The sequence below is a fragment of the Spironucleus salmonicida genome, chromosome 4 (genome assembly GCF_000497125.1).
Source record: "Spironucleus salmonicida strain ATCC 50377 chromosome 4, whole genome shotgun sequence".
Taxonomy (NCBI): Eukaryota; Fornicata; order Diplomonadida; family Hexamitidae; genus Spironucleus; species Spironucleus salmonicida.
In genome coordinates, this window is record NC_090599.1 from 1,224,018 (window position 1) to 1,249,685 (window position 25,668).

The window sequence follows — 25,668 nt, forward strand, 5'->3', positions numbered from 1 at the left end:
CCTCACTCTGCGCCCCTGTCGCTGCTCCCGAACAGCCGCTCCTTCACGACGAAGCTGTGGTTGTTCACGGTTACGCCGCTCTCCTCGTCGACGTAACTCTCGCTCCGTAGAATCAGTACCTCCTCGACGCCGATGTCCTCGGCCCGCTCGGTCTTCATGATGAGGAACCGGATGCGCTTGAAGATCTTCTGGAAGTCCCACAGAACGCCCTGTCGCAGGAAGAACGTGATCTTCACGACCTTCTGCGACTGCGCAAACTGTCCAATAATGTAGTCTTCTATCTCGCGGGAGCCTACCTTAGATTAAACAGCCCGTTAACTTAGCTCTATTTCATCAATTTTTTCAACCTTCTTTATACGTTCGCACTACATAGTGAAGGTCACTCCTTTGTACTAACATTTAAACGCGAGGATATCTTTATTCTTGGCATCATTCTCAGTAAACTATACAGATTCACCCTTAAAAATGTGTTCGATCTTCATACATAACTCAGAGAGCAATGGTGCAGGATCTAGGATAATAAAACCTTTTGCAATTGCTGGCTTATGTAGTGGGAGTTAAAGCCACTCAGAGTCTAGGGCTTCCTAAACTGTTAGGCGATTTTCAGGCGTAGGTTACAATAGCTGATTGACCAATTCCCGTGCTTCTTTACTGAACTAGTAGCTTAACGGCTCAAAAGTACTATTTTTGATTTACTATACTACAGAATCATTTTTACAGCTAAATAAAGGTTTTCCTGTCAATAATTCATAAAGTATGAGACCACATTACCACATATCAACGCATTTCGCATCAAAATCTTCGCAAAATAGAAGCATCTCCGGTGGCATGTGTGATAGAGTTCCGGCAATTGTTCCAGCTTTCAACATAAATCCTGGCTCCATATGCACTGAATTACCAAAGTCACAAATCCTTGCATCTCCATTAGAGTCTATTAATATATTTTATAATCTGATATCTAAATGTGCAATTTTTAAGTTATGTAAATGTTCTATACCTAATAAAATCTATGTAAAAAAATATCGTGCTATTGGCTCTGTTATTGACGTAGAGTGACAATATTCAGCAAGCGATCCACCACCACAAAGATCTACAACAATAACTGACCACTAATTTCCGTTCTTATCTTTATGAATAAAAGATTCATAAAATTATACAATATACTCGCTTTATGCTAAAGAGAGAAAATTTTCTTCAGGCAGTTGGGTACAATAATTTTCACCTGTAAAAAATGACTGCTTTGATATCTTTTTATTCTATATTTAGCTGATTTTTAAGCATATTTCTTTCTACTAAATATCATTCTTTTTAATAGCACATTTTACTATACCTGTTTTACCGAAACCTAATGTTCTTCCAGTGATATATTCCCCTATTATTTTGAGATCAGCTCCTAAAAATGTCTAATGAGCCTATAATTCAGTATTAAGAGCACGCATAAGACCATCAAATTCAATTGAAGAAAGCGTGCCGGAGTGGGTTGAATCATATTCTTTAATCAAAAGCCTTGAAAGTTTAATATCATTAAAATCCTCAACTTTATTTGAATTTTCAGATGTTGGAGAAGATGGTTTTAAAGTGCTTACAAGACCAGACAAATCTATACCTTATGCTGCTAATTAATCTATCAAAAGACAGATATCATGCTCCGTTATATAATCCTATTCTATTTTATCATTAAATGCATCCTATCTAAATACAACATCTAATCCTCGGGAATTCAGCCCTAAGGCTTATGAAATTGAAAACTAATCAAGTTCAGATGCATTTTTGGAACCATCAACCATTTTTTCAACCATTGTTCTCACATCATAGATTTCATCTGTCTATGGTTATTGCATAAGTCCATACTATTAAGTTTGATCTTCGTTTAATGCAGATATTTTTTAATCTTAATTTATAGTGGTAAACGGAATACAAGATGATTGTTAAAATAAAGATTAAGAATAGTCTAAAAATGTGTCAAAGGATAAACACTGCTAATGGTTGCTACCGTATTTAAAAAAGTCGTTTAATATAATAATACGCAATGGTTAAAGATGTTTGCAAAACGTTGAATTTAAAAATTCCTTGTAAGTTACATGCCCAGAATTTGATATGTTCATCTTGACGAAAGTTTAATGCAATTCTTAGTATTTTGGTTGTGATGTGCATATTCCCATTTAAATATAATATCTATATATGCATATAATGACCTTATTCAAAACATTAAAAATATATGTAGATATATTTATATATAATAACAAAATATTAATTGCCAGATATTTTCAGCAAAATACTCGAAACTGAAATGCCAAGTCACAATTATTATTCATTTTTATGTCATATGGAAATACATCCCAAAACGGAAAATGCTAACGTCATAGTCCATCTCGAGACCACGGGCGATGCGCGCAATCAAAACAGCCCGTGGAATGCGCCAACCGCTAGTAATTTCCCCAGCTGCCAGGGAAAAGCGCCCAGGAACCTCCATAGGTAGCGCCTAGAGATGTGACTTCTCCTCCATCAAATCCGTAGAAAAGCGGCTCTAATAAGAGCAAATTGTTCGCAAAAAAGAGCAGAAACTCGTGAAACTCGAAGTAGAAATTCATTACCTGGAGGCTAAAATCGCTAGCTGTAGCCTGCCGAGCTTGCAGACTACGGCAGCCTCCGATGCAGCCCACCTTTCCTGTCTGCGCTAAAACCTTGTGACTGCCAACGCTGGTATTTACGCACACATATCACGCGAGATAGCACTGTTACACTAGCGCCTGCGTGCTAGTGCGCTAATCAACACCGTTTTAGGCCGTAACAGCGAGCTACACCCTACGATTGACCCCAGCAAATTCGAGCACCTGAACCACGAATTTCACCGTTTTGCGTTGGAGCGAAAAATCGAAATTGATTCGAAATTCATCGAAATCGCAGAAACGTGTATTAATTCAGGCCAAAATGTAACCTTACCGTCTTGCTACACCCGAAAAATCGACCCACCCGACATTCCGCAAGCGCCAACCTACCTGTTCCGCGTGATTGAGGACATTCTGCAGCGCGCGAAATTCAGTCCAAAACTTGACAAAACCGCCGAGGAGGTGGCCGCGATGCTGGCGGATTGGGACGCCAAAAATAAGCAGCGCTTCGAGCACCAAATTCTGCCGATTTTTGGCGATTTTGAGGACGCGCCGGAGCGCGTTCAGCAGCTGAAACAGGCCGCGCGGCAGCTCGAAAACTAAATCGCAATCCGAAAGCGGCAAATTCTCGAAATCGAAGCGGAAAGAGGCGTTCTAGACGGAAATTTTGCAAAATTCGACGTTTTCCAGGCGGCGCTTTCTCGAGTTTTGGGGATCCAAAACCGCGAAGCTGGCGTTTTTGACGCCTTCTAGCGTCTCGAATTTCGGGTCGACGCACTGGCGCAGAGCCTCCGCGGGATCGCTGCAAAGGGGCTTCTGGGGGCTGAGAAGGTGCTCAAACTGCGCCTGCGTGAGTATACGCAGCTGGAGAGTGAGGGTAAAAATGCGAAAAAAACTGCGAAAATATCACAGTAAAAAAGGGTTGAGATGTCTGGGCGGAAGGTAATGCGTTACGAGCCCGCTAGGGGGCAGAGGATTAAGCAGACGGAAATCGCAGAAAGAGAAAAATAGCGAAAAGCGGCGTTGGCTATCGCAGATGACGAAAGCGATTTTTATGTCTGAAAAAGATCACTCGGGCTTGAAGTCCTCGTCCACGTAGTTGACGGAGCTCATGCACACGTTTTGGGCGAATTTCACGCCAAAGTTCAACACCTACTCGATTGTACTTTTATTTGCCTGGTTCAAATTAGCCTTAGTGAGGCCGAACTTTAGCATGCCGTAAATCACACCAGCATTGAAGTTATCTCCAGCTCCAATAGTCGAAACTGGGGTAATTTTAGGGCACTATACCGATGTAGATACTCCCTTACCTATATAGGTAGCAGTTTTTTCGGTTGTATTGAAAATACCGCATAGATGAGGATTTTTTTCAAGAATCTGTATAATACTAAGCCCAGGATACATGGACTCAGCATCTTCATCGGACATGCGCAATATATCAGCAGAATCGATTACTTTCTTCATTTGTTAGTGATTGACAGAGTTTCTGATATTGGGGTCTAAATATTTAGTTGCTTTTCCAGATTTAGCCTTGATTTAGTCTATCTAGTAATCTTAATCAAATACAAAATAATCCCCAAACTATACAATATCCTTTTCGGTCAATTCTGGAAATTTTTGTACCATATCTTAATAAGGAATATCTCCGCGAAATTCATAAACAGTCGAAGCAGCCTTGAATGCAAGAGCAACCATGGATTTATGTTAAGACTCAGACATGAATTAGGTTGAAATTTTATTCTTTTCAAAGAATTCTTTGAATATTTTGGCTACTGGATCTGCACAGAAAGCAGACACGAAATGGGAATCTGCACCAACGCGGGCTAGTGAAACACAGGAGTTCAGTACAGCACCTCCGGTTAAAGCATCCTTTGGAACGTTATTTTCAAAAATAACGTCTAAAATTGGGAGTCCAACATGATACGATGGCATTTAATGGAATGGTTGATTTTAAAAATTTATAACTGATTCCTTCGGATTTATAACATAATAAAATTATATTTGACAAAATTAATTTAAACATAAAATTATATAATTAAATACAATTTTTAGTTTTAAGAATATGATTTTTAGTAGCGTAATGGCATATTAATATATTGATTAACTATATCTAATATTGTAAAGTTATCTTAAAATTCATTAATGAATGTATATTAATTTGAGTATAGATAAAAATATAAATCACATGTATTATTTTATAAAGATGAATATATGATTCAGTATATATAATTATTATATAGCAAAATAGATGATGAATGGGTTTATAATAGATGTATTAAGAATAAATATCTTTTAAGATATCCAATTCATATATTAGTTGAAAAATTATTGAAAAGATACTCATCACACAATAGTTAAAACATATATCATCTTTTATAAGGTTAACTAAGGTGTATAATAGAATTTTTTACAGAATATATTTATGTAACTAATTGCATTATTTTAAGTATAAAGTGTACAATGTGTACAAAATTAGTATACAAAAGTAATTTAATTCATTTTAATATTATATTAAATATATAATATAAATTGAAATCTGATCTTCTAAAATGACATGCAATCCAGCTGCTGATGCTGTTATACCTGAAGGTGGTTGCGCTCCTGATAAATGCTCAGGATGCCCATCTAAAGGTAAATGCGGTACCACATCCGAACCCACAGAGGCAACTTTGGCAATAGCTAGACGCCTCAATAACTTCAAGAGAATATTTTTGGTGTTGTCTGGCAAGGGCGGAGTTGGAAAATCTACAGTTGCCTGCTAGCTAGCGTATTATCTTGCAGATAGGTGTAATGTTAAGGTATCACTCATGGACGTTGATGTTTGTGGCCCATCAGTTCCAACTATGACTTCTACTGCTGGAGAAGAAATTCACGAATCAGCGGATGGTTGGGCGCCTATTTCAGTATCGGATAATCTTTAGTGTATTTCGATAGGATTTATGCTTAGAAACTAAGACGACGCTGTTATAATGCGTGGCCCTAAGAAACATGGGGTTATTCAGTAATTTTTAACTGAAGTTGATTGGGATGTCTCACCTGATCAGGAGAATTGGTTGATTATCGATACTCCACCAGGAACTTCAGATGAGCATCTTTCTACCATTAACCTTCTTACAACCGCATGTAAATTTACGGATAATAAGCCTGATGTTCAGGCTATTATTGTCACTACCCCATAGGAGGTGGCTCTTGCGGATGTTCGTAAGGAGGTTAACTTTGCAAAATAAATTGGTCTAACAATTCGTGGTGTAATTGAAAATATGTCTGGATTTGTTTGTCCTTGTTGCAACAAGGAAACATAAATTTTCCTTCCATCTACTGGTGGAGCATAAGCTCTTTGCACCTAGTATGGTATAGAACTTCTAGGAAGGATACCTCTTGATGCTCAGCTCACCCAAGCTGCCGAGAAGGGTATCGCTTGGAGTTGTCTTGATGAAAACGATTCTAGTGTTGGTTTAGATATGTTTACCTAAATTATAGCTAAAATAATGCAGTGAAATTGCTTTCATTAGATTTTTTTTAATTATGTGCTTAATTTTTTCAGCTACTTATATTACAGATACCCTTCAGTGACTAAGATACTAGGTTTTTGTTAAATCTTTATGGGTTAGCTCTGTCTGAGTTCTATTTATTGTCGAAATATTTTCAATTGAACTTTCTTCCCGTTAATAAATAACATGAGTACTCGTTTCAGATCAATATTTTTAGACTAAAGTCCACTTGGAAAGTTAAAAGCACATAGAAAAGAGTCTATTTAGTAATTAGGCTCTCTAGGTAGAAATGAGGAAGCATTTATCTAACAAATCATCATTTTCTATTCGTGACTTAGATAGATACACGAACACCTTGCTGGAAATACTTATGGCTATTGCTACTGTTAATATAATTCTAAAGTCTTTTCAGAACACTAGCGACTAGGAACAGTTCTTCGAGTATGCTTCAATTGTGGAGATTACGGACGCATTACTCGTAACTACGATTCACGCATAGTGCAGGTCGCACTAAATTATCGATTAGGAGAAGAGAATCGAAAGCTTTGCTTACCATTAGATGTGAACGACCGCATTTTATATATAATATAATTTATGGTTAGTTACAATAATTTTCGAAAATAATATGAAATAGCAGTGGGTTTTAATACTAACCTGATAGTACGAATCGGTTAACATAAATTATTACACCTTGATGTAAAATAGTAAGTCGATATATTACCACCAAATATTTAGCTTAAGATCTAAGACGATTTTTATTATTCACAAATAGATTAACAATGGGATATGGCTTATATTGGTTAATGTTATAATTATTAACATAGCATCACTAATAACATCTAATTAAAGTTATTTTATTCGATAGTTTCGGCTAACTAGCAACTTTATTGCATTGAAGAAGTTTTTGTAAAATTACATACAGATTCAAATACTTTGACCAAGTTGATCTAGCCACTTTCCTCCAACAAATTGAAATCCCAGAACTTCAAATTTTATGATAAGCATAATAAAGTGCACTATAAGTTGAGTATTTTATATATTAACATCTACAGACACAAAAACATCTGGAGCCTATGAATTTAAAGCCTTCATTATTTCTAATATCAGAATACCCAGCTTCATTGAATTTTCAATCTATATTTCTATGACAAACATATATCGCAAATAATTAAGATAACTTTACAACGCTTCTTTATTAAATTCAACGTAACATGGGGCGTCACAATATTTTATGAGGTACACGCAAATTGTTTCAGAGCCAAATAACTAGTGTACAATACTACACAATTGATGAGATGTTCCACATCGTATATTATCCATATGGCTACATACAGATTTCCACTCTTTTTAAGTTTGAATAACTACAATCCCTGTGCTACCAAGAAATACCGCATTGTTCTTATAAAACCTATCTAGATCAATCTCATTTCGATAATCAAATACTACTTCGTCTTATCCTAATGCGGTAGGAGAAAGTATACGGTTACACGGATACATCTTATTAATAACCTATTCTGGTCTCTATATATCGCCTTAAAATTGAAACGATGAGTTTGCTTCATCTTTTGGGGTAGGTGGAAGTTTTTATCTTTCACCCTCTAATATTTCTAGTTTGAGTTTACGATATTGCTTCTTTTTTGCCACTTCTCCTCCCCGAATACGGTCGTCTATTATTTAGCGGATACCACTCTATTGAACTGGTGGTGCGTGAATAGGAACCATATCTTCTATTGGATGGGCTAATAATGGTTGAATCAAGTTCTTTCGGGCATTCACTATATCGTTTATCTTCATAATAAATAAATCTGACTCAACTTTTTTTGCTTGGTGTTATGTTCTTTAAAATTGCTAATCATTTTCTATTAATAATTTACGACGCAGACGATCATTATATGTCTGAAACCTCCCAGATTTCTAGAGCCGGAATGATGCTGATTTGGGAGGTTATACCAAATAATCTTACTCTTATACTTTTATTATCGGCTAAAATTAATGAAAATTCTATTATTTTATTTATTTCATTTTATGGATAACTAATTAAATATTATTATATTATAAATTAATTGCTATTTATTCATTGCAGTATTTAATTATTAAATAATATACTAGTTGTTATTACTCCATTTCTAAATTCCTAAAGATGTTCGATTTCACGTTTTAACCCATTAAATCAAAAGCTAATAAATACAACTATAGGGCATATAAATAATATATCAGTAACCTTGATTTATCATAGTCGGATGCATTTTTAGAATAAAATCCAAGTTGGACTACACAGGTTATGACAAAATTAGCATTTATTAAGATTTTTCAATTTATTGATAAGCTTTAATTCTTAGATAATGTTTAAATAATTTAAATATCTGAAAATTAAAACCAAATTTCTCATATAATTAATTTTGATAAACCATCGAGTTAAGATTATGAGGCATTATAACAAATATTTAGTACGCTTTAGCTTAGCTGTTAGGATCAACTATATAATTTTATAAAATCATAACTTTCTAATAATAATTTGACATATTATCGTAGTTTTCAATCGTTATATTATGATTTTCTTCATAAAACAGAAATATCATCTGCGGTTAAATTATTAAGTCAAAAGCTTAATTTATGTTAAACATCTGATTTATTTAAAAAGAATCTGTTGAAGAAAGGTAATTTTGAGTTTTAGTTACTTATGATGATATTGGCGGAGTGATAATTTAATGATTAAAACAAGATATAACTTCACTGAACAGAGGGGGCATTATAGAATTTAAAATCAGTATGAGATCCAAGGTTATGATATCCCCAATTGAGAGGATCCCAATCAATCTTTTAACCAGGTTCTCCATCTTATGTCATAAGAACGCATGCATAAAGACTGCCTTAGTTTGTGGGGCTTGAAAATATTTCAACAATTGACATTTTGATCTTAGTAAGGTTAGGATGCTAATCAAAGAATTCTTTAACTTTCTTGAAAGTGTCATCGCCACGAGTAACAGACTAAACACCATACTTATCAGCGCACTTATCTAAAGGCAAAAATGTGGTAACAAAATGATAAGGGGTGGCAGTGTGAGAGTTTACCATAGTCTTAAAGTTGTTAAATTCCATGAAATCAGCTGAATAAGGTGCTCTATCATAAGACCATAAGAATGAATGCCAAAGTTCATTTTTCTTCTTAGGAGTATCTTCTAAATTTTATGTCTAGAAACGGGTAGGTTATATACTCTGTAAGTCATTAATATTATAAGGAGGAACATTCTTTGGAACATTTACCTTGGCAGTTCTAGACTCAAACTAGTTGGTTGGGGCAAATTGAACACCGGATACATCAGAAGCTAAAGGAACACCACCATGAACTACGAATACGTTACGATCGAAAGAATGGCAAATAGGAAGAGAATAGAAGAGGTCAGATACGGCAGGTTTATATTTTGAAAAATCAACATCAGGGAATTTACCTTGAACTTCAAACATGAATTTATGTCCCATTCCAGTTTATGTAGACAAACCAAACATTTCAGATTCATGATTACCGCGATTAATCAATACAAAATCAGGCCAAAGAAGGGCCATAAGAGAGAGGCAGAAAACGATTTAATACCCTGAACCACCACGATCTACTAGATCACCATTGAAAAGATAAACATTACGTGTTCCATCAGATTGTGGACCAGGGAAACCTAATGGTTCAATTTAGGTTTGTTCGTCACCAATGAATAAGCGGATTAAGGTCTCAAAACAACCATGCATATCACCTATGAAAATAAGTCTATCTTTAGGTTATGGATCAATTTAGACATAGTTAGGAAATTTTTTAAAATGTGCTGCTGCTTAGGTGCAAGCCCAGCAGAAATCATCTAGATTTGGAATTTAATGATTTACCATATCGTTGAATGATTTCAATACATTATCTTAATCTATTACCCTTGCAAATTCCATGATTTCTTTGGGGCTATTATCCCATTCAGTAATAAATGAATGTGATACTCCCATTTATAGGAAAATGGAATGGTATTAGTGAAAGGAAATTATAAGAATTTCCTTATTATTATATACAATATGCAGTATTTGTTTTAAATTTTAATATATACAAGATCAGTATACAACTGTATACAATTTGAATAGAATATACATAAATTGATAAGTTATTAAAGTAATAATTAATTATTTTGATATAATAATATTATTATTACTATAATTATGAATGTATATATTATACATCTATCAAACTAAAATTTTAGCTTCCACTCCGAATTTCCTCAAGATGAACTTTTTAAAAGATCTTACTACTTTATCTCGAGCAGACGAGAGAGTATCCGACTTATCTAATTCTATCACAGATACTAAATAATTATCTCAATTATCTAGACATTCTCCAAGAATTCAACAGCCATAACCTGTTTCTCTTTTAAACGAGATATAGCTTCCACATTTTTTGTCTTAAACTACCTCATTGCACTTAGTGGGACCTCTTATTATTGCTGAGGATTCGTCAAGAGTCTTTATCTTAGATTCCAATTCTAACTCAATCTTCAATTTTACAAATCAGTTTGCCTCGAAATTAATCTCGGCAACTCTATCAGATAACCATCTACTAATTTTATTTGAAAATTCTATTACTCTTTTAAAGTCTACTTTATAAAATTCTGAAACCTTCTCAACGGATATTGATTATAAGCAAATATCTTTTAAAAAGCATTCATCAACATCATATAATTTTAAACTCATCATTCAATAAGAAATTAACGCTTTGGCTACTTCTTCTTGCGCTTTGAACGATAAATTTTTCATATCTACAAATAAAGGTATTATTATATTTTAGAATGGCAAGTTGCAAATTTCTCTCCTAAGTAACTTAAATTCTCTTTTAAAAAATAATATCATAATATAATTAGTGGCTGATTAGGAACGAAACCTAATTTTTGCTCTTACAAATTAAGGTGCTATTCAAGTGTTCACTCCTAATTTGAAGAGTTTGAAATCATCAATAAAGTAATCTGAAATAGTATCTATTTGTGTTGTTTCTTTATTGGAAAGTTCTTTAATTTGTCTTTGTGGAATAGATAAAAATGGAAGTATTTCATATTTCTAGAATAATGAATAAAACTGTAGCTTTGTTGAGATTTTAAGTATTAACGAAATTGCTTAATTTGAATGTTTAAAAAGTTTTAGTCAAAGAAGCGAAAAATTAAATTTAAAACGGTATTTAAAGCTAGCGCATTGCCCTGGTGTAAGTTTAATGGTAAGCGAAAGTGAAGTAAATGTTGACATTGTAGATTCCAGTAAAAAGGTCGGAATTTGTCAAAATTACGGAATTTCTGTTGCTTCAGATGAAGAGATTAAGGGAGTCAGTTTTATACATTTTTGGAAAACTGGTGCATTTCTATTCAATTAATACAATTAAGAGGAAATTTAATTTTATGTATTAACAAATAAAAAATTAAGAATTTTCGGCGTAAAAAGCGTTTTTAGGCTTTTATAGGAAATTTTAGAACAGCGTGAAGGGTATGATCATTACTTAGAAGTTTATTAATTATTTAAATAAATTTATGGGGAAACTGAAACTTTAGCCATGCTTATTTATTTGCGTTGTGTGGAATTAAAAGACTATGAAATTTATAAGCTTTAATAATTGGCATAAGTTAAATATGAATAAAGATAGTAAGAATTAACTGTTAAAAGCAGGTAGGCATAGGTATTATTGGAAAAACTTAACTCATAGGAATTTACTAGTGCTGCTAAGTTATTAGTAATGAGAATATCTTGGTTTTTACTGAATTTTTAGTTTATCTACGTGCCTGAACAGAACCAAAAGTATAAGCCATTTTTAAACGATTATTTTATTCCATTTTCCGATAAGGCTTTAATTACTAAATAAGCACCTCCATATATTCCATTCAACCATTGCTAGATTTTTGAGATTGCTATGCAATTATAAAATATTCACTTGTTTATTATGTAAGCTTAAGATTTTTCATAAAAGCAGGAATCATTAACAGAAATTTCTTAGTCATTAGAATATTTCAAAGAATTTTTATTTTTCCTTGCTCTTTCTTTATCTCCTCAGAATATACCTAGAATTTTACCAGAATTTCTAGAAATTTCGAATTTTTAGGGAAATTATACTGATCTTCCTATAATTTTAACTCAAAACGCAGCAAAATTCTTATAATGTGACAAACATAATGTAAAATTTTATTTAGAAGGGTAAAATAGACACTCCGTTGAAGCTTTAGTTAGAAGGTTAAATCTAGTTACAACTGATAATTAAACAGTTAAATAAACAACTTTAGTATAAAAATAGTCATTTTAATCTGATTTCAATTCTTTATGTAAAGTTCTTTCATAAGTATTTTAAAAGAGATTATCAGCATTATAACTTTTAGAATAAGCTTCATCTGCAAATTCTGTAGTTAAACGTTAAAATGTATAAGAAGCATGCCAGATATTAACAGGTAAATATAATTTACTTTAACCCTTAAAACCTTTACAATTACTATTTTATAAATGCGAAGCATTGAATAAATTTGTTAATTTAATATTAAATGCTAAATCTGACTAAATTAAGTTATTTTCTACGTTAGTATAGTAAAATGTTGTTTATTAGTAATAAATTCAATAAACTATTGATAGCAATATTAATGCTGGAGTAAGTTTATTTAATAATATGGCTGGAAAATAGTAGGATATTAAAGTTTGGCAATTAGATCTTGAAAATTAAGAAAATGTTATAGCTCCTTATGTAGTTAAAAGTAGTTTTGAAGGTTTACTTAGTTAAATTAAAGTTAATAGCAACGGATAAAAACCAGTTAATCAAATAAGCTTCAATTTATAAGCGAATACAGTCAATTCATCAATGAATGAAGAATAATGCAAAGAACTATTTGAGGCACTTTAAACAGTTCTGACTCTTGTTTAAAACAATTATTTATTTACAAATTTAGATAAAAAAGTTAGGTTAATTCAAATTAATGTATTGTAAGAGAACTAACTATTCAGTAAAGGTATCAATATTATCTAATCAGCAGTTCAATCTTGTAAAGACCAATTCTGGCACTACGAGTTATATAGATTCATATATTATCATTATTATATGAATTATTCAATATCGGAGATACTTACTAAAAGGAATGAAAAGGGAAATTAAATAGAGATTTATAAAACAGTATTTAAGCGAGCTAAAGATGCACTAACATTAATTGTTTCTCCTTATATCAAAGAATTTTTGAAAAATACAGATACTGAACTATATTTAAAATATTTAGAGAAAAATCGTATAATTCCTGAATATTGTAACTGTGTTTATAATATTGCTTCTTAATATGGTAAGGATACTATTTCTGCACTTCCAAATGCATTTATAGATGGAATTTGGTACAGAAAACATTTAGATTTTTCATAAATGTCATAGTTAATTCATAGTACATTTTCAAAGCTATCAGGTAACTAACAAGCGGATAAACCATCAGAATCACTTTACAACACGTAAGCAAGCTAAAATCTCTTAACATAGACTTAACTTTCACAGCAAAACATGCTCTAGCTGCAAGAATTCTTTTAATCTTTAATTTAACTTGCCTAGATACAACAAGAATTTATAGATCGTTAAAAGTAGACAAAAGAAACAGAAATACTATTTAGGAAGTTACTAAATGCGGCAGAACTTGACCAAATGTTGCGTTCTAATAGACATTTTGACCTCTCTTTAGTACTACAGTATAACGTTATTTAACGCAGTTAGGCCCACCAGTTCATATCTCCATCCTGGCGAGGACTTTTTGGGTAAAATCAGCTCTAAAATGACGTTATTTCTCTCAGTTCAGTGCTCGTCCGCACGGATTTGGATCCAGATTCTCTCACGTTGCCACTACAAATTCTAATCGAAAAGCACGCACACTAGGACTAATTCGCACATTTTACGTCAATTTTCTGCGCTAATTTGTTCAAAAAATACTAATTTATCGGTCGCGTGACATCTGGAATCGTCCAGCTGGCCACAACTTAAGGTATGACTGCAATGTAATAGGAGTTGGCAGGCTTGTTGGCTTTTTCGTTACTAGATTTGAAATAGTAAATGTAATTAAGGCCTGACGACATAGAAGTTAATATAATGACTGTGAAGAGAGAGTTGAGCAGAGTACCGAGGGTATTCGAGAGCTGGAAGAAGAATTTGAGGTGATGGGTTTCAATAGATTGTTTTCGAGTAACTTATGAGTTTGTTTAGAACATTTAAAGTATAATATTGTTTTATATAAGATAGAGAGATTATAGGTGATCTAGTTACTCTTTTTCCTGTTGTGACTTTATGCGTTATTTTAGCGGATGGAGGAAGATTCTAGTATAAAATAAAATATAAACAATGCAGGGTTAACATAATATAATTTTTGTAATTTGTGAATTTAATTTATGGAAATTGTAAAAAATAATAGATATTTTTTAATTGTATCCATTTTCAATATCAGGTAATGTTTGTTGTCTATAAATAAATAGAAATAGAAAAACTATATATGAAACATTTTGAATAATTATATATATTTTATTCACCTGTATGGTTAATACATTATTCCAAAAATTTGATGAAAAATTACTGTAAAAATAATCAATACGGGTCCTCAGTTAAATATTAAACCTCTTATACGACTCTGTAAAATTATAAACATTAAATATATGTTAATTATCACTCAATTTTCATAACTGTAACCTCACCAGTAAGTACCATACCTCTCATCCAATCAGGCCTCTTTTTATATTGTGGATATTGCCAAAATTCGTCCCGTATCTTTGTTGCTTCAGAGATTCCTCTTAGCATAAACTCGCTAAGCTCAATTTTTGCTTCTGAAATTTTGAAAGGAGAAATATATGTTTATACTTTAATTGTAAAATCGTAAAACTATTATTAACTCTTTGCTTCTTAAGAATCACAAAACTTAGCCGTATCTGTGACATCTAGATATTCAGGGAATGCTTGTGATATTTCTCGCATTATTTCTGAATCTTCAAAAATAATTCTATACTTTTTAAGTTATGCCAATAAGTGCATTAACTATTATGGTTATTTAAACTTAAGGACTTAGTACTTTTCCGAAGTGAAATTTAAAGGTGCAAAAGTATCTTCGATAACAATCTTATCATAAATAAAATTAAAATTATCTGCTTTGATATTGTCAATATTTTAGTTATTTTCAAGTTCAATAGCTGAAATATTCATCAAAAAATCTATATTATATAATTAGCGGTAAAAATGAGTAAGTAATACAGGAAATACAAAAGTTGTCATAGGATTTAATTCTTGAAGCTACGCTACAATTATAATAGAATTAAATGTATTAATGTAAACGATATCAGGCAAATTAGACACTAATTCAGAAGGATTAAAAAGCACCATTACTTAAAATGAAATGTAGTTTGACCATGATATTATATTTAAATTTCGTTTTAAATTATTTTTCACTCCCTATTCAATGGATTTTGACGTAGCTATTAAAAAAGAGTTTTTAGTTCAGACATAAGAGCAGTAACCTTAATCTGTTAAATAATCAGGATCTAATGATTGGCATGGAACTAAACGTATTGATTATTATAAAATATGTTAAAAAACTCTTAGATAGGAAGATTGCACTAATCCCAAATGTTCAGCTGTTCATGATATAAAAGAGTATCTTAGCACCCGCCCTCCCCTTCTAGAGATACCGTGCGTCTTTTATACGTAATATGGGCATTGTCCTTATACTTATAACTGCATGTACACGCATCCAAACCAAACGTCTCCAGATAATTTTATAAATCCAGCATTTGAATAAAAAATTGAAATTAATTCATAGTATCATCGTGATTTATAGTCAACAATCTTCAAATAAATACGTTAAAAAGAGTTTAATGACCCCACTCCCTAAGAGTTGTTTGTAATGCCTAAAAAATCTCTTATACTGGCACCAATGTGTACAGTTGGAACAATTCCATTCAGAAGATTATGTATCCATTATGGAGCTGATATTACACTATCTGAAATGGTAATTGCGCGTTCAGTAGTAAAAGGCGATTTAACAGAACTCAAAAAACTCAGAAAACATAAGGAAGAAAAGATATTTGGAATTTAACTCACCGGTGACGCATAAGAGACAGCATAGGTCGCGCTTATGATTAAAAACTTGAAGCTGGCCGATTATGTTGATTTAAATGCCGCCTGCCCCCAAGATGTTGCTACAAATATAAATTGCGGGTTTGCAATTGCCAATAGACCTGGGAAAATGGGAGGAGTATTGCGCGCTTTGGATGAAACCGGAGTTAATTATAGCGTCAAGACGCGCATTGGTGATTTTAAAGGTGATAGCATCGTTGATCGCATATTTGAGAAAGAGCTTATTGGACTGAAGAATTTAAGAGCGATCGCGCTACATGGCAGAACTGCAAAGTAACGCTATACTAAACTTGCAGATTGGGATGTTCTTAGCGAGGTTAATGAGAGAATTAAGACTTTAAGAGCAGAAAATGAAATCAATTATGAATTCATAGGAAATGGTGATATTTACAACGTGAAAGAGGCGTTATAAGCTTTAGAATGCTGTGATAGTGTCATAATTGGTAGAGGAGCTTTACAAAAGCCTTGGATTTTTAAGGAGATCAAGGAAGGTAGAGAACTAGATTTGAGTTCATAAGAGAGATTTGAGATGCTTCAGATGTTTTGTGAGTTTTGCGTTGAATACTATGGTAGCGATCGCATGGGAATCGAAAAAAGTAGAGAATAATTTCTAGAGAACTGGAACTTCATGAGCAGATACGTACCATTAGGAATTTGTGACGAAATTTAGAAGCTTAACGAAAGAATTCCCGAGCATATTGGTAGAGATGATTTGGAAACGTTAATGGGGAGTTAGAAAGCATCAGATTGGGTAAAGTTAAGTGAGATGCTCTTTGGGCCAGTTCCTGAAGGATTTATGTTTTAGCCCAAACATAAAAGCAAAGGTTTTGTTGAAAATAAGTGACCAAAGTTAATTTCATTTTTATCCTAATTATCGTTATAATTAATCTATTTATTATGTTAGTTAAAGAATTTCTTCGTTTTTTCTATCCAGCATGTCATTAAACTTATCTTATAGTTCCAAAATTTAATTTTGTCCTGAATTGATACAAGATTTCATTTTCAAATTCGATTCTTACCTAGTATACTTAAATATGATTTAATATTAGTAATAAACTATATTATAATTTTATTATTTTTAATAGCTTTATATAATTTTTATACCATTTTCCCCACTCCAAAAAAATGATAGCTCCATCTATATTATCAGCAGATTTTGCAAACCTTTAAACTGATACACTATCAGTCCTCCCAGAAGCAGACTGGATTCATTTTGACGTCATGGATGGTCATTTTGTCCCGAATTTGACAGTTGGTCCCTGTGTCCTTAGTTCTTTGAAGAAACAAATCCCAAACGCTTTCTATGACGTCCACCTGATGGTAACTGATCCATAAACATGGGCGTTGGAGTTCATAAAAGCAGGAGCCGATATGATTACTTTCCACGTAGAATCACAATCACTGCGTCCTGATCCCACTTCTACAAAGCCCTATCCATTGAAATCTGATATCCCAACTATTACTGAAAATTCTATTATCCTTCTCAAAAAGCTCCAAAAATCATGCAAGGCAGGTGTTGTTATCAAGCCAGAAAGTGATATAAACGATTACAAAGCCCTCTTATCTCATATAGATCTCCTCCTCATTATGTCTGTCGAGCCAGGCTTTGGGGGCCAGAAATACCAGCCCAAGTGCGCAGAGAAGGCCAAATTAGCACGCGAATTGGGCTATAAAGGCCTCATAGAAATTGATGGCGGAATCTCGAACGAAACGATTTAGCACGCGAAGGGGTGCGGAATTGACGTTTTTGTAGCCGGTAGTTACGTTTTTGGTGTTAGTGGTGAGGACAGAAAGCGCAGAATCTTGGGTTTGAAGGACTCCTAGTGAGGGTGAAATTTTGAAATATTTATAGCAATTAATTTTTACATATTCTTTAATAGTTTTAGAATGAAACTAATAGCTTTTCAGTTGTATGACTAAAAATTATGTTGTTTTTTATTTATCATGTTTTGCTAAGTAAAAATCCCTCACTTTCCACCAAATGCCTACGCTAAATTTATAACGAAGCTGGTTTGCCGATTTTTATCGACCCTCTCCTTATCGGCATCCTGCCTCGATTGTCGTACCATGATACGACTTTTTAGCATTTCATTGACTCGATTGCTTAGCTCCATTACCTTGCTAACACCTTTCCACTCTTTTCGGATTTTGTTGAAGAAAGATACTCCTACTTGGCATCCAAAATTGGTTCCATCGTCAATAAAATTGTCCTTATACGCCGAGCTCACTTTTAGTGCGAGATCCTGCACGCTGAGTGTGCGTTCCAGCGGTATATATTCCTTCTTGTCTAATTGTTCATAAATATTTCTGGATTTAGCTTCATCCTCCGTAAGGTAATGCTTCTTGCCGTCCACTAGTTCATAAACAGCGCCATTAGGCTCAACACCAATCTTATTAGGCAGCTTTTTCCTGACAGCAGAAGATTACTAAATTTTAACGAGCTTGTCAATTTAATTTTGGTTATTTTCTTAATATTGTTTTAACTCTTGTATATCTTCTTTTTACAACACCTTTTTAGTACCATCCGCCATAGTTTCTACATAATTGCCGTTATCATCCATATTGATTTCTCGGCCAGGAACTAAAATCTTCTTCGAGCCGTCTTCGTTGTAAATAAATTTAACTCCATTTTCGTCTTCTACAGCATTTTTAATAACAGACTTTACTGCCTATCTAGATGTGAACTTTGCGCTTTTGAGATTTTTTATTTCTTTCTCATTCAATTTTTTAACACTTCCATCTTTTTAAACTTCAAATACTTCACCATTCTCGTTTCTAACAAATTTTTTGTCTCCAATTTAAGCAGTTTCTCCAGTAATTGATGCCAGTTATGCTTTAACTGTATTATCATTAAGAATAGCCTCAGATTCTTCTTTGTTAAGCAATGTGGTAGTGCCATCTTGATTATATCTAATAACGCCTTCTGAAGTGACTTCCATCATCAAATTTCCATGCTTAATCAACTTCTTAACCTAACTTTTATGTTTTTTCTGACGATATATTTTGGAAAATTCAGGATCTGCCAATTTCTAGTTACCATGCTCATCAATTTCGTAAATTTCGCCATCTGCTCCTTCTTCGAAGATTTTTCCATTGATCTCTTTCTTTGACTGCTTCTATGCTATTTTTTACTTTAACCCTATAATTTTAGCAGCCGAAACAGGCTTCTTGGCGCCTGTTCTAGTATCAACTTCGTAAATCTCGCCGTCATCCCCAGTTTCGTACATTTTTCCGTCAATAACAGTCTGTTTAGCTTATGTCTTCTTCTGCTTCAAGGATGCTGCCAGCGCCCTGCTGACCTTCACCTTCCGCCCATCGGCCTGGACTGCAAACACTTCGCCACCAGCACCCTCTTCGTAGATTTATCCATCAACAATGATTTACTTTTGTAACTTCTTCTAAGCCGCCTTTTGTGCCGTAGCCTGGTCCGCTTTTTGTTTTGTGCCGTCAGGCTTTACCAGATATATCTCGCCGTCCGAGCCTTCCTCGCAAATCTGGCCGTCCACAATCACCTGTTTCTGCTAGATTTGGTGCTTCTTTTGACGTATTTCCTGCGCTTATCCAGCAGAGATTTTCTGGTGCGATCCATTAGACTGCACTGCGTAGATCTCGCCGTCCGAGCCTTCCTCGTAAATCTAACCGTCCACCAGAATCTGCTTTTACTGCTGCGTGGCCTGTTTCTACCGCTTAATTAGCTGCTGCTGCATTTTGCTGACGATTTTCTTCGTACCATTAGCGCCGGTCTCGTAAAACTCTCCGTCCGATCCCTCCTCGTATATCTTTCCGTCCATGACGACTTATTTTTCCTTTTAATGCTGTCGCTTGGCTTTCACTTCGCCGGCTCTTTTTAGGTCTATTTTGACTTTTTCACCCGTTGCAGACACCTGAAATACATCACCGTCCGAATTCTCCTCGTAAATCTCGCCATCTACTACAATTTAGCTGTCTTTTCTCTTTTGGAACGTCTCCACAGTTGCTTTATCCGCTTTTACCTTTTGGCCATTGCTCTGGATTTCGTAGATTTCGCCATCGCTGCCCTCCTCAAAGGTTTTACCGTTAATGACCTTTTTCGCAGGCTTGCCCAAAAGCAGTTTTTCAACTTTCGACTAAACCGCAGGATTTTGCATCAGTTTTGCTTTTTGCTCCCCCGTTATTTCGACTTATGTGCCGTCTTTACTGACCGTGAACATATGTCCTTCGTCGTCTACCACATATTCCACTCCATTAACTGTTATTTTGGACTGTTTTTGTTCAATTTAATGATTTTCGTTGGCAATTTTAACCTTTTCTTGTTCTATTATGTCCTTATCCAACTGAACGTCCTTAATTTTGTTAATTTCTGACGAGTTCAGTTTTACCTTTTTGCCGTCTATTTCCTCGTAGTAATTACCATTTCCATCAACTGTAATTTTTCTCTTTCCTGCAGGAATTACCTTATTCCCCTGAGAGTCAATTATAAAAATTAAACCGTCATCGGTTGCACCAGTGATTATTTACTTTAACTATGCTGCACGATTTTCAAATAAATTTTTCTTTGCTGAACCTTTATTTTCAATATTTTATGTATCTGCTCTTTTGTACAATGAGGCTGATTATTTTCCTGATTTGGTTAAAATTGGCGGTTTACCATCTTTAAGCTTTTCACCTTAGGTATGGTTTACAATTTTGTACTAATTGAGATTTCGGTCCAATGCAATCCTATTATTTTCAGGATCCGTACAAAAGAAATATCCATGAAGTTCATCGAAAAAGTAGGGCACATTATCGATTAAAAGTTCGTTATTACTGACTTAATAAGAAAATGATTTTTTCTAGCATAAAATTTAGCCTTTAGAGTCAACTCTATATACACCATCGTTTTCCTAATAATAAAAACCTAACGAGTCCACTGAATAATGCTTGGTATCAGACCCTATGTAATACATTTTATCATTGACATTCACCTGTTAAAGTTCTGAAATATGTTATCTCTTGTTAAGTGTGTCCACCAAAACATCCTTTGGAGGAAGCATTGGTTATGTATATTTTTCCAATATTTTCATCTTAAATTCGTATTCTCTGAAGAAGGGTGGGTTATACGGCTCAAATGTATCTAAATCTAAGTATGTTCGCTTATTATCCGTGCTAATAAAAGGCTAATTGAACTGATCTATATTGTACTTCAAGCCATCCTCTGTAACGTAAATCCTGCCTTCGCCTTTACCGTAGCTGTCAGGAACGATCTGCCGATGCTGTGAATCTAACATATACAACTCATCGCCTACAAACCGAAACAGCTTGCCCTGGTTGTTGCGGAAATAGAATCTCTGGTGCTCATCTTCGTACCCCCAGAGCCCCTTCTTGTGCTAGCTGTAGATTCGCCCGATTACCGTATCAAGGAATGTGACCTTCCCATCATTAACGCGCTTCAGGAACCTGGCCTCCTTCCCAAGGTAAGTGATCGCTCCGTTATCGCCGAAAACGAAGGGGAGCGCACTTGAGCAGTTCCGGCCGCTAACATCCCCGAAGCCCGCAAAGGGGTCAATGATCTCGATCTTCTCTAGAACTCGTTACGCGTTCAGATCGACGATCTGAAGCCCGCTGCGGCTCGGCGCACGACTCAGAGCATGTGACTGGTTCAGCAGCTTCCCGAGCTTCTCCATGTTCTGCTCCTGGAACGCGAGCTCGGCTTGGCGCCGGAAGTTCAGGAAATTCGTGTTCATTTGGTTGATTTTTGCCTCGAATTCGGGCGTTTTGTCCAAATTAATTTCGACTTTTCGCTCCTAAATTTGAATTTTCGTGGATGCAATTTTCGTCTAATTGTCAATCTCGCGTTTCAGGCGCTCCAGCTCGGCGTTAGCCTAATCTAGTTTGCTCTCCAGAAACTTGATCTGGCTGTTTTGGTGATAAATGTCAGTTTGCAATGAATTGATATAAATTTCAACTTTTCCTTCCTATTGCAAATCCTTCAAAGCTTTGATTTTGTCCGCCTTGTACAGGACGCCCATTTTCTCAAATTCGAGGATCTGCTGGCGCTGCTGATTTAACTGCATCTGCAGATTTTCGCGCTCTGCACTGTGTTTCTGCAGCCGGCTACTGGCAGTTTCCGTCTGCTCACAGACCTGCAATTCGGCTAATTTAGCGCGTTGCAGCAGAAGGTCCACCTGGTCGTCCGTGAGAGATCTTGAGTTTTCCGTGCTGAAGTAGGACAGTAGCTCGTGGTCGATGTCCAGCTGCAGCGTCCGCACGGCCTTCACTTTTTATTCGCTCAGAAAATGTTTAAAAATCGGATAAATGTTTTTCGGATTTTCGTGGTCCGTCATTGGGTCGCAGTTTAGCTCAGCTTCGTTAAGTACGTAAAACGGGCGTTCTTAAATCATCATTTCGATGTTTTCGAACATTTTTGCGATTATTAAGTCAATGCGTTTTTGGATCAGGCCTTGTAGGTGCAGCTATTACAGTTATTGAGATCCTGGTTTGGGTGATTTGATAGAGTTTTGCCTTGAGGATATCAATGGCGATTGTTTCAGAGGCGGTAGTTTTTTATCCATTAGAGGAAATGATTATTTATAATATAATTATTAGTAGTATGAAAACAAATAAATCTAGAGTATTATATAATTATTTGTATATTTCACTCCACTTTTCGTTTTAATGGACAGAAGACAAGGTAACCCTCGTACTACTAAAGACTTTAAGAAATCCAATCCTGACGCTCAGAAGAAATTCAATAAGCCAAAAGAAGACTTGCCCGACCCAAAAGAGAGAAAACTCCAGAAACGTGAGAAAAAATCGAAAGTTTATTCTTGCGACATGTCGCAGCTTCTCTAAATCTTTGAGTAAGCACGGCAAGCAAACTGCGAAAATCGTGATGATCTACTGAAAAAGGCCTTTGCAATGCTTGAGCGTAACTTTCAGGCTGCTGCTCTTTCAAACACTGAAGGTCGTATACTATGTCTTTTCTTTGAATATGGTACTCTCGAGCAATAAGCTAAAATCGCGTCTGAGGTATAAAAGATATTTTTCCAGGTATGTACCTCGAAGTACGGCTACCACCTTGCAATAAAAATGCTTAAAATAAATACTAACAAGCCTTAAGCCTACGTAACCTAATTAATTGAGACAGAAGTGCTACCTAACCTCACCCAGTATTCTTCTTAAGTCCAGGCTATCCAAGTTGTCAACCACATCTTCGCCAACAGCTCTTTCTACCGAATGAAGATTATGCAGCAAATCGCACCTGATCTTCTCGCAAATGAGCTCTAATTCGAACAGAACATCAAGCCAATAATGAAACTCATCAATACCGCCCTCTCTAAGGATTTAATTGCCTCACCGTTCATCCAGAAGCTGATTTCAAAAATTTTTGACGCCTACGCGAAACTCAAGTCCCCAAAGACGATAGCAGCCTGCGAGTTCGAAATCAAAGCCATTTCCTCCCAAATCGAGCCTGCGTCGATCCTGCTGCTCATCGACAAGCCAGACGGCGTCAAAATCGCCTGCCAGATCTACGCGCTGCAGCCCCCGAAAGCGAAGCAGCAAATCATCCACCAGCTCAAGCAGAAGCTCCTCGAGATCTCGCTGGACCCGATCGCGAGCACGATCCTCTACTTCATGTTCATGAACACCGACGACACGAAGTTTTTGAGCGAAAATCTGCTCGTCGGGCTGCGCAAAAACGTCGCAAAAATGCAGAACAATTTGAGCATTTTCCAGTTCCTCTGCTGCGGTTTCCGGGCGATTTCGGCCAACAAAATCTTCAACGGAAACGTCAAATTGCTCGAGGTCCTGCGGTCCGCGGAGGCGCTCTGGAACCCCTGCAAGAAGGACGTCGCGAAGCGCGAGGCCGAGGTTTTCGCGTATTTCAAGGCCGTTTTCGGCGACTATTTCACGCCCGAAAAGGTGTACGCGCTGTCGCTGGAGGACAAGAATAACGGCTTCCTGAACGCGCTTTTGGCGCCCCAGGACGTCGCGCAGAACTACTGCAAAATGCTCGACGGCGAGTACGTTTTCAGGCACAATGTGGCGCATTACGGGCTCAACATGTTCCTGAAGCAGAGCGCGGACGCTGCGCTCGTGGGCGCGTTCCTGGAGCAGTTCCAGGACGTCCCTGCTGACAACTTCGTGAAACGGGGCGCTTTCGTGCTCAAGGCGCTCAGCGCGCTCGATAAGGCGCAGATTGTCGCGTTCGTGGGGGCTAAGGGCGTCTGTGCGGACGACAAGGTGATTCAGGGGCTGCTGCAGGCCGAGTGATGTTGAAGTGGGTGGGTTTTTGGAGGGTTTTGGGGCAACTCAGAGCAGGAAGTTATAGAATGTGACGTATTTCGAATAATATTTTTTTATGAAATTGTTGTTTATATTGTATGATATTGCTTTGTTCTCAAATCGTCGGTCGGTAAAATGAACATTCACGCCCTCGCCAGAGATGTCAAAAACTACCTGTAGCCACCAAATCCATTGGCGATCTTTAAGATTATCATGCCACTTAGTCACTCATAGGTGTAGCAGCTATGCCGTGCGTTTTAGTAGCAAACTGGATACTGCCTGAAGCGTCTTTTGACAGGCCCTAAATTCGGATTTCTCTGCATATCAGGGAGTACAGAAATAAACTCTTTAGAAAGCGTGTACGAGCGTGCGTGCGCTGTGGCAGCGCTGGAAGCAACTAGCTCTGAAACGTTCGTTCTGACTCCACCAGCTTAATAGCTTGGCTAATTACTTTCATTTAAGCTTGATACTGAAGTTAATTCGCTTTTAAAGGCAATATTATAAGCTTAAAATGACGCTATATCCTTAGTAGAAATTATTTTTTCAGCGTCTACCAAAATGTTAATATCTATATCAGAGCTGATTAATATTCGTTATAAGTAAACACCAATATAGTTATTATCTTAATCGTTTGGTGATTAATCAGATGCCAAATTCCTCATAGTATCTCGTTTTTCTGCTCTTTTTAGCGAGCCAGAAGTGTAGAAAATGTCTTAATTAACTAATATTTTACACGCATCCATGAACTCTTATATTTCAAAAATACCGCTAATGCAGCTTTTTGCTAGATTATTGCTTTTGATAGATTAAGATCAGTTAGCTGGTCTTGTTAATTTAACAAACTAAAGCGAAGATCTAATCGACTTGCAAAGTTTAATCGAGAAAAAATTCCAAAAAGAAGCGGAATTAGTAGAATATGCATTTTTAATTTATATAGATTGTGCTATTAATTAAAAACGTGGGTTTGCGCGTATTTTGAGACGTGGAATAAAAGAAAATCGCGACTTTTCGATTTGTTGGGTGCTAAGTTAAAGAGGTTTATAGGATGTTAAATAATAATATAAAGAAATGTTTGGAAAGGATTGTATGAAAGAATTAAAAAGTTAGAGCTGTGGGATCTTTAAAAAAGCTATTACCATTTTATGACGTTTATAATTTATTAATATATAATATTGTTAAGTTTATGTTTTCACTT

General features: G+C 35.4%; 15 protein-coding genes across 15 annotated transcripts; 9 read left to right on the forward strand and 6 right to left on the reverse strand. All coding sequences in view use genetic code 6, as the record gives it.

The window, feature by feature from the left end:
- Positions 1–2: 2 nt before the first annotated feature.
- Positions 3–2,162, reverse strand: SS50377_24273 (Kinase; the record flags this gene model as incomplete). Its single annotated transcript, XM_067908117.1, has 1 exon — positions 3–2,162. One exon carries the CDS (start codon positions 2,160–2,162, stop codon positions 3–5), a length of 2,160 nt encoding a protein of 719 aa, XP_067765091.1.
- Positions 2,163–2,351: 189 nt separating this feature from the next.
- Positions 2,352–3,671, forward strand: SS50377_24274 (uncharacterized protein; the record flags this gene model as incomplete). The annotated part of the gene is made up of 1 exon (XM_067908118.1): positions 2,352–3,671. One exon carries the CDS (start codon positions 2,352–2,354, stop codon positions 3,669–3,671), a length of 1,320 nt encoding a protein of 439 aa, XP_067765092.1.
- A 6-nt stretch (positions 3,672–3,677) lies between these two features.
- SS50377_24275 (Fructokinase) lies at positions 3,678–4,541 on the reverse strand (the record flags this gene model as incomplete). The annotated part of the gene is made up of 1 exon (XM_067908119.1): positions 3,678–4,541. One exon carries the CDS (start codon positions 4,539–4,541, stop codon positions 3,678–3,680), a length of 864 nt encoding a protein of 287 aa, XP_067765093.1.
- A 617-nt stretch (positions 4,542–5,158) lies between these two features.
- Positions 5,159–6,106, forward strand: SS50377_24276 (Nucleotide-binding protein 1; the record flags this gene model as incomplete). The annotated part of the gene is made up of 1 exon (XM_067908120.1): positions 5,159–6,106. One exon carries the CDS (start codon positions 5,159–5,161, stop codon positions 6,104–6,106), a length of 948 nt encoding a protein of 315 aa, XP_067765094.1.
- Positions 6,107–6,389: 283 nt separating this feature from the next.
- SS50377_24277 (uncharacterized protein) lies at positions 6,390–6,665 on the forward strand (the record flags this gene model as incomplete). Its single annotated transcript, XM_067908121.1, has 1 exon — positions 6,390–6,665. The coding sequence occupies one exon, from the start codon at positions 6,390–6,392 to the stop codon at positions 6,663–6,665; it is 276 nt and encodes a 91-aa protein (XP_067765095.1).
- Positions 6,666–7,024: 359 nt separating this feature from the next.
- SS50377_24278 (uncharacterized protein) lies at positions 7,025–8,122 on the reverse strand (the record flags this gene model as incomplete). The annotated part of the gene is made up of 1 exon (XM_067908122.1): positions 7,025–8,122. One exon carries the CDS (start codon positions 8,120–8,122, stop codon positions 7,025–7,027), a length of 1,098 nt encoding a protein of 365 aa, XP_067765096.1.
- Positions 8,123–8,240: 118 nt separating this feature from the next.
- On the forward strand, positions 8,241–8,801 carry SS50377_24279 (uncharacterized protein; the record flags this gene model as incomplete). The annotated part of the gene is made up of 1 exon (XM_067908123.1): positions 8,241–8,801. One exon carries the CDS (start codon positions 8,241–8,243, stop codon positions 8,799–8,801), a length of 561 nt encoding a protein of 186 aa, XP_067765097.1.
- A 29-nt stretch (positions 8,802–8,830) lies between these two features.
- SS50377_24280 (Serine/threonine-protein phosphatase) lies at positions 8,831–10,084 on the reverse strand (the record flags this gene model as incomplete). The annotated part of the gene is made up of 1 exon (XM_067908124.1): positions 8,831–10,084. One exon carries the CDS (start codon positions 10,082–10,084, stop codon positions 8,831–8,833), a length of 1,254 nt encoding a protein of 417 aa, XP_067765098.1.
- Positions 10,085–10,295: 211 nt separating this feature from the next.
- Positions 10,296–14,270, forward strand: SS50377_24281 (uncharacterized protein; the record flags this gene model as incomplete). The annotated part of the gene is made up of 1 exon (XM_067908125.1): positions 10,296–14,270. One exon carries the CDS (start codon positions 10,296–10,298, stop codon positions 14,268–14,270), a length of 3,975 nt encoding a protein of 1,324 aa, XP_067765099.1.
- Positions 14,271–14,768: 498 nt separating this feature from the next.
- On the reverse strand, positions 14,769–15,476 carry SS50377_24282 (uncharacterized protein; the record flags this gene model as incomplete). Its single annotated transcript, XM_067908126.1, has 1 exon — positions 14,769–15,476. One exon carries the CDS (start codon positions 15,474–15,476, stop codon positions 14,769–14,771), a length of 708 nt encoding a protein of 235 aa, XP_067765100.1.
- Positions 15,477–15,552: 76 nt separating this feature from the next.
- Positions 15,553–17,073, forward strand: SS50377_24283 (Dihydrouridine synthase; the record flags this gene model as incomplete). The annotated part of the gene is made up of 1 exon (XM_067908127.1): positions 15,553–17,073. The coding sequence occupies one exon, from the start codon at positions 15,553–15,555 to the stop codon at positions 17,071–17,073; it is 1,521 nt and encodes a 506-aa protein (XP_067765101.1).
- Positions 17,074–17,354: 281 nt separating this feature from the next.
- Positions 17,355–18,056, forward strand: SS50377_24284 (Ribulose-phosphate 3-epimerase; the record flags this gene model as incomplete). The annotated part of the gene is made up of 1 exon (XM_067908128.1): positions 17,355–18,056. One exon carries the CDS (start codon positions 17,355–17,357, stop codon positions 18,054–18,056), a length of 702 nt encoding a protein of 233 aa, XP_067765102.1.
- A 140-nt stretch (positions 18,057–18,196) lies between these two features.
- Positions 18,197–22,759, reverse strand: SS50377_24285 (uncharacterized protein; the record flags this gene model as incomplete). The annotated part of the gene is made up of 1 exon (XM_067908129.1): positions 18,197–22,759. One exon carries the CDS (start codon positions 22,757–22,759, stop codon positions 18,197–18,199), a length of 4,563 nt encoding a protein of 1,520 aa, XP_067765103.1.
- Positions 22,760–22,862: 103 nt separating this feature from the next.
- Positions 22,863–24,461, forward strand: SS50377_24286 (uncharacterized protein; the record flags this gene model as incomplete). Its single annotated transcript, XM_067908130.1, has 1 exon — positions 22,863–24,461. One exon carries the CDS (start codon positions 22,863–22,865, stop codon positions 24,459–24,461), a length of 1,599 nt encoding a protein of 532 aa, XP_067765104.1.
- A 147-nt stretch (positions 24,462–24,608) lies between these two features.
- On the forward strand, positions 24,609–25,619 carry SS50377_24287 (Annexin; the record flags this gene model as incomplete). The annotated part of the gene is made up of 1 exon (XM_067908131.1): positions 24,609–25,619. The coding sequence occupies one exon, from the start codon at positions 24,609–24,611 to the stop codon at positions 25,617–25,619; it is 1,011 nt and encodes a 336-aa protein (XP_067765105.1).
- Between the last annotated feature and the right edge of the window lie 49 nt (positions 25,620–25,668).